At 45.6% G+C, this 14749-nt stretch overlaps 1 protein-coding gene across 1 annotated transcript in view; it reads right to left on the reverse strand.

Moving 5' to 3' along the window:
* SND1 (staphylococcal nuclease and tudor domain containing 1) overlaps positions 1–14749 on the reverse strand; it is a gene marked incomplete in the record, with an annotated part of 3811866 nt that overhangs the window by 3731156 nt on the left and 65961 nt on the right. Inside the window, 1 exon segment of the mRNA XM_044088623.1 lies at positions 3684–3804. Within this exon segment, the coding sequence (XP_043944558.1) occupies positions 3684–3804 (121 nt within the window).

A 14749-nucleotide genomic window follows, 5' to 3' on the forward strand; every position in this document is an offset into this window, starting at 1 on the left:
CCTAGACCTACCACCCTTCACCAGACAGGCTCCAATCAGCACACTCCTTTCACTAGCGTGCAGAAGGGCCATTTCCAATCAAAGATGGCCTGGAAAATGTGCTCAGAACAAACAGCCACTACAAACAGACCCAGATGCAGCAAACCTGTATCTGGACTATGCTACAGCTACTCGCTACCCTAGTTTCAGCAGAAAACACTAGAGAATGTTTAGCACAGCAGAGAAATAGCAGTGAGACACTAAAAAAAAAACATTTTAAGCATCAGGAAATCAGCAAGGATACTCTAAAGAATGTTTTAAACAGCTAACAAATCAGTACCACTGAACAAGGAATTGTATCCACAGCAAAGTTAAAAGTGATAAATTGGTGCAAAAATTAATGGTGCAACACCCCTGATGTCTGGGTGGGAGAGAGCAAATCGGGACTACTGAAGGAACAGCTATGGAAGATGAGCTGGCCAGGCCACCTACAGGCAGGATAGCCTTTTGAGAAGAAATGTAACACTGAAAAGTAAAGAGCTACTGGTTTTACCTAAAACCATACGTCAATAAGACTGCTGAGATAATTACTTCGACAAGGGGGAGGGGTGTCATTTAATTCAGTAATAAAAGAAAGAAATGTACTCATTTCTGTAAAATGGAGCAATTCTCCCCAGGCCTCCACTGAAAATGGGACCTGTTCCCAGTTGGATTTTCCTACTAAACAAAAGCAATAAATAAATGGCTGTGCCAATGTAATGCTAAGTGATAAAACGTGTTTGGCAGTAAAGTAGAACGACATTATGCCATGCTAGCTACTCCTAAAAAATGTAGTCCAAAAAGACAAGAAACACGGGAGGACCATATTTACCATTAGTGATATATACTTAGTAACTCTGAAATGGGAAGACCTGCCAACTCTACTTAATGTATGGTTCTCCTTGTAAGAGCACAATGTAAATAGTTATCCCCGCGACAGACAACTGCAATATCACAATCTGCCCTGGTTCTAAATTGTACATATAGCATGTAAGGTTTACTATAAAGTGGATGGTGGTCAAGGCTGCTGCCTCAAAAATAGTGGAATCTAAATCATTTTTGAAGAAAGCTGCTGTAGAAGAATGCATTTTTATTTGCCTTTCTAATGTCTTATTGCATTGTTCATGGTTGAGTCTACAGCAATTGTCAGCGGTTTTGCCAACAACTGTTCTGATACATGCCTCTCAGTCTTCCCAACACAAAAAAAAAAAAAAAAAAAAAAAGACAGCCAGCACATTAGTTTGCCTGAACAAAACTTTGTCCTTTCTGTGCAACACCTGCCTGTGCATATCTACCAAATTCTATACCCTTTCCCCTTTGTTCTGTACATTAAGGCAGTCAGCTGAATGGTTTAATTTAATGTCACTGCTGAGACTACCTTTAAGCCAACTCCAGCTACACATGGAAATAAAGCCCAGACCATGACCCAGGTGGTCTGGGCTACATTAACAGCCTGAGAATCTTCTAGAACTGGCAAGGACAGTACTGGTGTGCTTGTAATTAGGAGTAGGTGGAAGGAAAGTCATGGATAACCAAGACCCTTGAAAGAGTACATAGATGTGGCCCGGAGCAGGCATTCAGCACACCAAGCTGCTGCTTGGTGGTAGCAGCCACTCATGAGCATTCACATAGTGAAGGTGTAGTGTCCCCTATGGTAATGCAGGTCACACCCTCTTGAACAAAGCACGAGCTACAGTCATAATCACAACACCCTCACTACTGGGATACAGGCAAGGGCACAATGACTTCTTGGATGATAGGTCCTCTGGTAGATTCTAGCCTCCTTACTGGGGATGGTCACTAAATGGGGATGAATGGTATCTAAATTATGACGGGGTGGCTCAAGGGCCAAGCATGAAGATAAAAATTTTAAATGACTTCTACGATGTTCATTTTTAATCTGCTCACAAGTATCAGAATCTTTGAACCTGTTGTGGAAATTTTCTTTCCAAGCCTTCTGCTGAAAATGTCCACTGGCTGTTGGACTTTCCCAGTTACCAAAAGGGCAAACTAAATAAAAAAATCAATAAAATGAGAAAGTATGTGATAGTTGGCAAACAGACTGCAATCCTTTCGCACATTCAAAATAATATCTGCACAGAAGAAAACACATTTTTTCTGTTTCAGTCCAATTTTTTTTACATTTTTGTTACTGTAGAATTGTGTTCTTTAAAAGCTAGGCAGTGAGTAGTATCCTGTATTACATATGGAAACTTTGAAGCTACTCTTTACCATGGTATTACAAAACACTGTTGCATTCTGGATGAACAATGCTATTCATTTTCAAGTACACTAACTGAAAAATTATTCATTTGCAGTTTTGGTCAAACTGTGAAAGCAAACTGGGACATAAAAGCAAACGCCAACACTTTGTTTTTAAGGACTGCTATACTGCCCAAGTATTAGCAAACTGCCATTGGATGGTGGTACTTCCTGTAAAATTGAAAAAATCTCACATAAGCATCTATTAACAGCAGACAGAGTGTGATGTGAATCAGTTACACAAGTATTTGCAAGAAAGTTATGTGGACTATAATCAGTAGATAGTAATAGCCAAATTAAGACATCATGAAAAGTTCTTTTACACAATCACAAATGACTTCTGAGTGCGCCGTTTGTTTTAACAGGGGCAAATAGCAAAGCATTTTAATGTTGCCTTTGCAGCCTAGAAGTAGACATTGCATTACTCTAAAAATCACTTTCAAAAGGGACACAAAACTCCAGTACTATGAGGAAAATTCAAGAGTTAAAAAAATGTGGAATACATGAATTGTAAGCATTGAGCCAACAAGTTAGGACTACTTTCCATTAAAAAAATCATGCAGACATTCCATCAAATCACCTTTCACTGATTCACCCAACTCCCATAACATTTTATACAATGAAATGCTGCTGTACTTTCTCATTCTTCACTGCCTCAATTCCTTGGTGTGTAGGTCAGTGCACGCCAAACTAATACACGACAACTCATTGCTTTTTAAATCTCTTTAAACCTAGGTCTCACTTAAGTTGCTGAACACTTTCATAAATTTCCTCTATAGTCTGCACTTTTTTAGCCTCAGACTTAATTACCATGTTCCTAGCTTAAATTCTATATGTGGTCTTGCTGGGAGATCACAGTTTTCCTAAAGTTTGCTTCCCTCCCAAACAATTCACAGATTTTGACCCTTTTTAATCATTTTTCTTCTGTTCTTTAAGGTAATACTATCTTTCCCCATTGTAACATTTTCTACCCTTTTGTAGTTCTGACTCTAAAGGCAGAATGTCTCTTCCCATTACTAATGCAGGAGTGTTACCTGCAGGTAAGTAAGGCTCAAATCAACCCAAGTTACTTACTTTTACAAGGATTTGTTAGACATGTTCATTGTGAACATGGTGTTACTGCAAAATGTCCACACATCCAGTCTTATACTGCAACCAATATGTACATGTATTTCCTGCAAGCTGATGGCTTGAGCATTTGCAGTATGCCACAGGGAGTAGGTGAAAATCACACTGCTTCCACCATTGCTGGCAATCGCCACCACATACTGAAATACTAAGCATAATACAAGAACCAACCATAACCCCAAGACAGAAAACTCATGAGGGTTACTTGGGGAACACATTAAAAATATTAATTCACAATGAAAAAAACTCACAAAATTCTCTAATGCAACACATACCTTTGCCAAGGTAAACCATTCCAAACTCTCGACCCTGGAGGGTTTTAAATTCTACAACAAAGCAAACTTCCTTTCCAATTAATTTCTTTCGTAGAAATTCACGAGCTGGCCAAGCCCATGGCTGTCAGAGAAAAAAATGCATCAAACAGAAATGAAAACAAATGTTACATGAAAGATGTTGCTTATTAACCTTTTACTGATACAAAAAAGGGTTAATATTCTTTTAGACACTACTTCTAATAACTTTCATATTTTTATCAACAGACAAAACGGAATCCATTTTAAAAATAAATGTTAAACATCCATTCACCCATGCTCACAAGTCACAGACTCCTACAGGTATTCCATGAACAGCGACCACCATCTACAATTTTTACTTGGCAAGTAGGGAATAGAAGTATTTTATCGGGCCTTTCTTCCACATCACACACACACAGCAGGCATGCCAAACAGAGAACTGTCATCATATTGGCCTACTAAATATTCTTGGGATGTACAGCCAACTTACAATATACAAAGTTTAACTACTTGTTTTTTTTTTTTGCAAACTTGCTAGTGTTGGAAAAATATATACAAACATTTCATGGTTAATAAGATTTCTGTCTCTGCTTATAACTTATTTAATGAGTGATGTAATAATTCTGTTTGCAACACTACAGCAATTTACATAGCGCATACTGTATGGTACAGCAAAAAAGTAATTGAAACAAAGAAGCTGAAATCATGATAGGCTGAAGCAGTTCAATATTTTCATGTAGGAATAAGGAAGCAGGCATTGAAACTGATGAACAACCCACATGATCCTAAGGACACTTCAGCAGCTTTCAATAGCAAAGGCCGTGAATTACAGGCACCATACTACCGAGCAAACAATTAATTTGATAACTGGGTAGGTGGCCTAGCCAAACACTGCCATTTTCAGATACTAAACAGATAAGGAATGACATGTATACACAAATGCTGACAAATCACACAATACTTGCACTGAAACAGCACTCTGCCTTTATGCCTATCTGGCACCACGATTACTTCTGGATGTACAATTGTCAAACAGGAGCTCCAGTTTCACAATCTTCACACTCCCACCAATTTATCTGATAGTACACGCACCAAATCTACACTGATGGCACCAAACACAAGTTGTGACTGGCCTTACGAGTATATGGCAGCTGTACACGGTTGCCTTTGGTAAAATCCAGCACCTACCACACCCAAATTAGATTTACACTATACAGCTGAAAAATCAGTTCTACTCCATAGGTACCAGATGTTCATCTACTTTAAACTGAGCCCAGTTCCACCTTTCAGTGCAATATCACCATCAGGAAAGACTACAGGAAGAGCTGCAGCTTTAGGCATCTCACGATACAATGTCTGTGCTACAGGAACCACATGCTGGTCCCACTGAAAAATCTTTTTCAACATAAAGTGTCAAACAACTCTTCAGACTCTGAAGACATACAATCTTCAGAAATCAGGGAACTCAATGGATTTTTGTAAAGTACAGCCTCCCTTGCAATGTCTGCTGTTTTGACTAAAATTGTATGCCAGAAAGAGAAACTCATTTCCTTCTCTTGTCTGAAGAAAAACAGTAAGAAAAAAAGCTTCTTGGTGAATCCCAGCAAGTCTGCCCAGTCCCTATAAAAAGAAATTATCTCAAAAGCTTTAGGCATTTGAGGCTCTAGCTGTAGATCAAAACCTGCATAACCTGCCAGCCCTGGCTGACCTCCAGATTGAGTTTGCCCCCTGACTGACTACCTTACATAGTACAAAAGCCACCTCCTGATTTCTATAAATAACAGTTTCGCCCTAAGGATAAGTTACATCAAATAAGTCACCACTATAACACTGTCAGGTTATGGTGAGTACATAACTACAAATCTGAAGTAGAGCAGACTTCGTCTCACAACTCTAATGGGACAGAGTCCCCAGCTACCCTGAATCTTAGGCGGCCGTCATGGAAGGATGTCTGCACACCGCTGAGCCAAAGGATGCTCTTCCTCTAGAGCAACATCACTTTATAATGAGAAATTCGAGCATGGCTGAGGCCCAAGTAGCTGCAGCGCGATATCATCCAATGACACATAATGAGAAAAAGAGGCTGGCGTATAGACTGCCTAGTAGAATGAGCGTAACCCTCTGTGGAATCAGGTCCGGACTTAAAAGCATCTGACGTGGAGACTGCCCTAGCAATCCACCTAGATAGTGTGACTTCGACACTGCTTTACCCAAAACAAATTGTAAAGCAGCGAACACCTAGCATCTGATTTGCCTGTGACCAACTGTCTGTGAATTACTTTACGCAATTGTCTGTAGACATCAAGGAATGTAATTTGTATTCTCCTTGTTTGAGTACTTGGGAAAAAACACAGGTAAGTTGATTGGCCGGATTGATATTAGATAAATTTTGTACGGAAGAAAAGATATAAGTTGGTCACAAAAAACACAGGTATCTTGAAAGAAAGAAAGGTAAAGCGGCTTGGCGAATAGAGCCTGAAGTTGGAACATGGATCTGGCTGAAGTAATGAAAGAACTAAGAAGGCAGTCTTCAGGAAAGGTGATCTAGATTCTGCTGAGAAGCTGCAGGCTGAGAAAGGGAGGAGCAGTAGAAGGCAGTCTTCTAGGAAAGATACTTTTAGGGTACAATCTCTCTGACTGGGAGCCTCAATAAAAAATCAGTAAGGCAGATCCAAGGATACAATTTAGCAGTCGCAGGGAGCTGTCTCGCGGCCAATGTGATAATCACGAAAAGGATGGCTGCCAAAATTACCTTAATGCGTGCGACACTTATGATGAAGAGATCTGTTAAAAATCCAGCACTGCTGACATAGGTGCTGAAAGGATCAAAGTTCTCTGAACGCTCAAATAGAATCTCTCTTCCAAAATCTCCGATAAACCTGCCTGGTGGAAGGTTTATGAGCTGCACCACTAAAATATGGCCTTGACCGGTGGCCAGTGCCGGGAGTCCTAATCAAGGATGGAACTGGAGCAGCCAAACTGCTACCAAATGGGTGTATGGGTGGGAACCAGAAATTCCCACCGACCAAGAGATATCAAGGGAATGAATCCAGGGCAGACTGATTTTTGTGAGACCATACAAAGGGGAAAACCCCAATGCCGAGAGGGTGGGAGCAGGATCCTGAGAATCATTCTGCTCCCAAACTTTTAGCTTTCTTGCAGAAGCAGAACGGGCAATGGTAGTGGAGGTAGGCATAAAGGAGACCGGGAGGCCAAGCATACCAAGCGCATCTCTTGGGAATTCCCTGGTGGGAAGCAGAAGCGAAAAATTGTCACATTTAGGCGATTGAGGAGAGCAAAAGATGTAACAGGGTTGCCCCAAGAAAGGTGGTGGGGGAGCTTATACCCACAAAAAGATGAGAGGCTTCCCTCAGAGAGGTGACAAAATGATGCGACTGAGTTTATCCCACTTAAGGATGTTGGATTTTCCGGAATGTGGGTTGCTACCAGAAAGCGTTTGGTGGGAATGGCCATTCCCAGACTCTCCGCGCTATACTCGGATTTTCCTTAGGACCTGCTGCTACCAGAAAGACTGATGTACCAGACTACCGACATGTCTGTCACAGATCCTCGACAGTCCTGAAGGAAGAGCGGTTCCTCCACCTTTTAGCGCTAGGAGCACCGCCCTCATTTCCAAATCGGAAGATAGCACGAACAGTGCTCTGTGGTGTTCCGCGTGCCTTGGACAATCTTTCCCGCCAGAATGCCCGCTTGCGAGGCAGGAAGCGTCGTGGTCACTGTGGCTTTCCGAGGAATGCCCCAACACAAAAGGTCTCCTGTCAGGGGCTCTGGAGACAGAAGCCACCAAGAAGGGAGTCCTTGCTGCAGCTCTGCTGACCGCTATCAAGGAGTTGGGGAACAGGGGACCACACTGAAGCCTGAAGGGTCCATTGAGTTGAGGGCATGCGTGAGGGGAATAGAAATGAGGATAGCTGCATACAATTACCACATTGAACCTAGAGCTCAGGAGAAGAAGCTGCAGGCGGAAATGGTTGCAGGACGGCTGCTACATGACACTTCAGGTTGGCAATTCTGTCTGGAGTGAGGAAGGCTTTCGCATTGACCTGGTGTTGCCTTCCTCCTATGAAATCTACTGGTGTTGTGAGGTGCAGCAAAGATTTCTCCCAGTTGACAGTGATCCTCCCATGAAATCTATAACTTGTGTGGGTGCAGCAAAGATTTCTAGAGATGCCTAGATGATGGCTGCAGGAGGCCAGTCGTCCAGGTACGGAAGACCTGTAACAGAAGGAGGCCTCAGGTGGGCGCTACAACGGCGAAGCCCTTGGTGAACACCCTGGAGGCTGAGTGGACTCGGTGGAAGGGCCCTGAACTGATAATGACTGGCTCCCAGCACCCTGAAGAAACCTCCTGGACCTCCAAAGGGGAAGCGAAGAAACCTCACGTGTCCTTGAGTCCATGGAGCAAATCCAGTCGTTCTCCCTCAAGAGGATGGAGCATTGGTAGTGACCATCCGAGCAGGGGCTTGTAGACTGAGCAGGTTCCTCCAGGGAAAGATCTAAGATGGGTCTTAAGTCCCGTTTTCTTTGGCACTAAAAGAACCTGGGTAAAACCCTGACCGGTTTGATCTGGGGGCCACTGGATAGCTCTTTTTCTGCTTGGCTGTCCGATTTGTGCCTGCTGCCTCCCTTTGGGTGGAGTGGAACATCTGGGAGGCTGCCTTTTCTGGGAACCTTGTACAGGGAATTGTATAACTCTGGATATCACACGTGTGGAAAGCTCTGAGACCCTGGAATCCAGAAAGTGGAGTGCCTGGCTCTGATGCTGCCTCCAGGAGCGGACAGCGGGCAGCCCTTCGCCCCCTGCTGCGTGGAGCCTATCAGAGAAAGTTCTCTGGACCCAAAGGACTGCCTAGCCCCTGCACCTCTGGGGCAACCTCCCATTGCTGCTGCGCCCTGCGGAAGGACTGGGCTTCCTTTCCCAGGTTGGGACTGCTCGTTCCAGGCTCATCTTCTTCTGTATCCCCTTTTTGCTTCTTGAGAAGGACCTCACGGGAGCTGAAGGCGGACTCCGGCAGCAGACGTCTTCCGTCCTTTAAGCTCTGGACTAAGACGCACGTGAACAGTCTTGCCAAATAAAGGCTGAGGAGCATTTCGGGGCAGTTCTCTGCCTAAGGAAGGGCTCTGCAAAATCACGGTGTGAGCCAGGCCAAGGCCGCTGCATGACTAGGCCTGCTCCGCTGGCTCATGACTCCCTCAGTAGCGTGAAAGTCACCGCGCAGATGTATTGAGACTGATCTAAGAGTTGCCATTGAATTGGGTATACCTGTTTATAGAGCTTTCGACCCCGTGTCTGGAGTATGCAAGTATTCTTTAATCAGATCCCGCTGCATCCTGATGACATGTGCCATGTATCACAGCTCTCAAAGAAGGTTGCTGAAGCCAAAGCTTCGTTCCCAATGCACACGATCCATCGGCGGGACTCCTTGCCGGTGCATAGAGGAGGAGGACTCTTGCTGGCCAACTCCTCTTAGTAGCTGCAGCCATCATCATGGCATCTACTCCTGGGCCTTTGCTCCAGTGAGTGCGGTCGCGCCAACTTCCGCGAGTGCGTCAGGATGCTTGAGTACGGAGAAGCTCAGCGGAGTCCGGATCAACTGCGCTCTGATGGATATAAGGTCCGTCAGAGTGTTGCCGGCAGGAGAGGACACCCAAGGAGATAGATGGAGCAGATGGGCGAATGCCTCCAAAACACAGAGCAGACTGCTCTTCTTGGGGCAGACCACCCCCTGATCTCAACATCTCCATAATGTCTCCAAATGGGGGCGTCTTCACCCCTGACGGGAGCCCTCCCTTCATCAAGTCATGTGACTTACATTAGCGGACTCGAAGTCATGTGCCTCCTTTTGCGCTTACGCTTCCGCCTGGGACTACTTCGGGGGCTGTCAGAAATTACTCTTCGCAGCTGATCTTTCAAAGGGAACTACTTGGACATTGAGGTGACATCCCTGGGACGGCTGGTGGGGCCTGGCCCAACTGCAAGGGAGGCGGACTCGATGGGCAGTGGCCGGGACGGGGTCCGGTAGTCCTCAACAGTGCCTTTCCATGTCGGTGCCGAGTAGTCCTCAACAGTCTCCTTTTCCACTATGCAGACCCCTTTCGGATCGGCCTTGGTTCAAGCCCGAGACGCCCGAGGATCGACCGTGACGGTGCACCCGACCTAGAGCCAGACGAAGACACACCAGCTCCTCGGACCCGGGCTCGGTCCTGCGGCTCCAGTAGTCGAAGTACCCCGAAGCACTCAAGGATGGGGGCTTCAGAGGTGTGCGCTGCGACCTCGGATCAAGGGATGGACGATCAACTCTGCCCGAAGCGAGAGATAGCTCCCACCCATGAGTATGGGTCGGAGAACAAAAGGCGAAAAAAGGGGTGAAGGGCCCTCCCGGGGGGCTAGGAGCTCCCATTTGCTCTTGAATGGGGATAATTTCATCATTGCATCCATATCTACTTCACTTCACTCATGTGGATCTCCAGTGTGGAGGCCACGAAAGCGGACCTAGAGAGCACGCCCAGGGACCTGCAGCTGAAGAGAGAGCCTCCTCCTCCTCGAAGGCAGGAGAACCCCGAGGGGAGTGGGCGAGGGGAGAGAACTAAGGGAGTGGCGGGGAGGCCAGCAGAAGGAGGCAGACTGGAAGTTCGGCTGGAAGCATGTGGGCCTCTCCTGTGCCGCCTCTCCTTCTCTCTGTGCCTCTCCCTAGAAGACTCTCCTCCATCCGCACTCTTGAGTCCCAGCCCAGGAGAGGGAGAGAGGACAGCCCAGGAGCTTCTGAGAAGGGCAGAAGCGGCGGTATCTGGAGGGAGAAGTCCCAAGCGCACCAGCTGGGAGAAGTCACTCCCTCAAAGCTTGGGGGTTGAACCCTGCACAAATGGTGACAACCATGACACAGGTTCACAACCCAAGCATTATGTGTTCAACCCTCAAGCCATCATCCGCTGAGGCAACATGACCACACTGGTACATTGGAAACACAGCCTTATGGGCTTCAGACATTTAAGCCCTAAAGGCCTCATTTCCCAACACACACAAACTCAACAAACAAACACACACAAGTTCAAAATAGAGAGGGAGGAAAGTCTATAAAGAGAGAGGGAGGAACTCTAAAAATTAAAAAAGTACTAATTAAATTAAAAATTTTTCTTTCAAAAAATTTTATCTGAATACCTAGTAGCTCTGGTACTCATACTTAACTTGAAGCGGCAAGCGAAATCTGAGGTCAGTCAGGGCTTGGCAAGGGTTATGGGTAAGAGGGAGGAGCTAGGAGCTCGGAGCCTAAAGCTTTTGAAATGCCGGCTCGGATCCGAGGTCGGATCCGATACCCTACAGGTTGCAGACAAATGAAGTCTGCCTACTTCAGATCAGGAGTTTAGAATCTTCTCACTAAGCACACTTTCCCCCAAGAAAAGACACTTATTGGGCATAGTGTTCCTACAATAAAAATTCCCATCCCAGCCAAGTGAAGACCCTTTACCTGCCTGTTTCCCTAGATAGAGTGGTTCTCTTGCCCACCACGGGCATTCCTACCAATGCAAAGGACATGGCTGAAAAGCTATACCAAGAGGACTGGGGAAAAAATGGGTGGTCTGCAGAACAAGCAGTCACAGCAGTGTCACCCACCAGCTGCTGAGGCAAAATATGAGCTTATCAAACACCCAAATACTTCACAAATTTCTTCTTACATGCAGGGAAGGCACTACTGAGGAAACCAAAGGTTGCTCCACAGATAAGCCAATGAAGAGATGTTGAAAGCAGGTAATGGACCCTGGCCAAGTCAGTAAAGTGTAAGACATAGAACAAGTGGCTCTGGACCAGATATGTACCTCCCTGGACTACATGAAGAGAGACTCAGAGGAGCTCTCAGATTATGTAGCCCAGGCAGGTATGACAACAGCCCTGAGCAGCATCCTTCCATCATTCAGAATGAGAAAATTATAGATTTCAACAAATGGCTGAGTTTCTGGTGTCATTCTAAGGGGATCTAGTATCTGCCTGGGATAACACAACTGATGGACCTCGATGCTTTGCCAGAGATGCCCTGCATCTGTCACCTCTGGGCTTCTGGATACTGGCCAAGGCTCTTGCCACCCCTATAGTGCCTTTCTTAGGTGATGTTCCAAAAACCAAATTACCACAGCAACAGCTACAAACAAATGGATTCTGAGGATCATCCTGCTCAACACTAGAAGTCTAAATCTCAAAATGCACTCACCTCGAAGCACTCCTTAAAATGGAGAACATCGACATTTGTGCCGTAACAGAGACCTGGCTCAAGGCAGTAGAAAGCACCCCTGCACTACCAGGCTATAACTAATGCCACACCTTTCTGCCTTAGAACTTGGATCGAAGCTCCAAAGGCAGTGGTGTTTCCATATTCATAAAGGACGCGTACACCTCCAGACTGGTAGCCCAACATAACGCATCTGAGATACTTCAGGTGCAGCTAACTGAGTAAGACAGCGATTCAGGTAGTAGCCTGCTATAGGTCCCCAACCATGTCCCAAGACTCACATTCCAAGTTCCTAAGCACCTTGGAGAATATTAGGGTCCAAACTAACACTCTCATTCTGGGCAATTTCAACTACCCCTCCATTAACTGGGAAAACTACTCATGTACCAATACACTTGCCCAACCTTTCCTGGAATTCATTAATTCCAATGCCCTGGATCAGTTCGTTCTTACCCCAACTTGGAGATAGCAACATCCTTGACCTGGTCATTACTAACATGGGCGACCGTTGCTCTACACCAATGGTCAACTCCTCCCTGGTTAGATCAAGCTACAAACTAATCACCTTGGAAATCCACATCCCTCTCTCCCCCACACCCCGCAAAGGTAATCACAATGAAAAAAGTACAGTTGTGTACACTTACCATAAATGTAGATGTTAGAGTGTATTCACTGTTGCAGTCATTACATTTGGGTTATCTGCTTGCAGGTAGCCCTCAGTCGGCCTGATTATCAAAGTCTTGGGTCCTGCGTTGGTTGCTGTCTCATCTTCCATGATATCAGGTAGTCAGGGGTATAAAGCATGCAGCCGATGCCATTACATCATTTTTTCTTGCCCCAGATGTCAGGTGGCCCCACAATGGGAAGCAATTAAATACAAGGTTACACCTCCAACAAAAAGAAAATACACCAGAAAGTTTAAGTATACTAAACAAGAAGAGCGGTATAGCCAATAGAAGCCAGGGGGCTGGAGGGAGGGTAACCAGGACAGCAACAGTGAATACACTCTAACATCTACATAAGTGTACACAACTGTACTATGTTCTTATTGCTTCACTGTTGCAGTCATTACATTTGGGTAGATTCCCAAAGCTAAGAAATGGAGGAGGCAGTTATTGAGCATTAGGACTAGCTATTAGGCCCTGCAAGACTGCAGTGGCAAAGCCAGCTCTGGATTTAGAGAAAATTGGCAAGTGGTAATGCTTGGTGAAGGTATGTACAGAACTCCAAGTAGCAGCTTCTAGGATGTCCCTGGTAGGAACACCTCTGAGAATGGCTGCAGAAGTAGACACAGCCCTGGTGGAATGGGGTCTTATCTCCTGTGGTGTAGGTTTCCCATGGTGCTTATAGCAGAAAAGAATACAATGGCCTATCCACTTCAAAATGGTTTGCTTTGAAATGGCCTTTCCCTCTGCCCCTGTAGCAAAGGCAACTAGCAGCTGTTTCCTGAGAGGCTTGGTTCTGCCAAAGTAAAATCTAAGTTGTTTGTGCACATCCAAGGAGTGCAGTATTTGTTCCCCATTGTTCTGTGGATTAGAAAAGGTTGGCAAATTAATGGACTGATTTAGGGCCACACTGGATACCACCTCGGGCATAAAGTAAGGACTGGTCCTGAGGGACACCCTGTCTGCATGAAAGATGATGATGAAAGGCTCCACTGCCATGAGGGCCTGCAATTCAGACACCCCCTTCTTGCTGAAGTGATGGCTAGAATGAAGGCCGTTTTCCAAGAAAGGAATTTTAACTCTGCAGTTGCAGCTGGCTCAAAAGGAGGTAGAGTGAGCTTTTCCAATACAAAGTTAAGGTCCCAGGCAGTTGCAGCTGGCTCAAAAGGAGGTAGAGTGACCTTTTCCAATACAAAGTTAAGGTCCCAGGCAGGAGTAGGAGCTCTCCTGGGTGGTCTCACATGTTTGGCCCCTATGAGGAATTGTTTCAGTAGGGGGTGAGAGAAGAGGGGTGGCTCAGTATTATGTGCTGAAATGGCTGAGCATGAATTTTGATGGAAGAAAAGGAAAGGCCCTTGTGAAGAATTTCTGTTAAGTATTGAAGAATATGCGGTAAACTGGGCACTGTTGTGCCCACCCCCTGAGTCTGGCTCCAGGAACAGAATCTTTTCCACTTTTCAGCATAGGATTTTCTAGTACTAGGCCTTCTTGCCGCCAGGATGACATCCAGTACTTGTTTGCTGAGGGATGGTATAGGAGATCTCAAGTAATTAGCCAGGCTGCCAGGTTCAGAATTTGAAGCTGGGGGTGCAAAATCTGGCCCCCTGCTGGGACAGTAGGGAAGGAGTCTGAGGCAGGTGCCATGGTTCCAGTAGTGAACTACTGTGCAAGAGGGGGTACCAGTGTTGGTGTGGCCAGTCTGGTGCAATGAGAATTGTCCTTCGTTTGTCCTGTTTTATCTTTAGTAAAACTTGAGAGGAGAGGCAGAGGAGGAAAGGCATAAACTGAGTCTTTCCCAGATAAAGGACAGGGCATCTACTTTCCAAGCTTGTCTGTGGGGAGTCCTTGTGCAGAATTTGCCTCCCCTCAGAACCACAAATTGGACAAACAGGTCCATCGCTGGGCTTCCCCATTTGTTTCTCAGAATGTGATGTTGTCCATCTTTACCAATAATTGTCCTGGAAGAATGTGGTCCTTGACGGCTGTCAGAATTCTGTACAGCTAACATTTCTTTTTGATTGATATGCAGGTGCATTTGACTCTGGTTCCATTTGCCCTGAATACACTGCCCTGCCAAGCGAGTCCCCCATGCATAATCTGATGCGTCTGTTAGGGTTTGGACGGCAGGGCGTAGCGTGAAT

This window comes from Protopterus annectens, chromosome 11.part0 (genome assembly GCF_019279795.1).
Source record: "Protopterus annectens isolate FY-2018-M chromosome 11.part0, PAN1.0, whole genome shotgun sequence".
Lineage (NCBI taxonomy): Eukaryota > Metazoa > Chordata > Ceratodontiformes > Protopteridae > Protopterus > Protopterus annectens.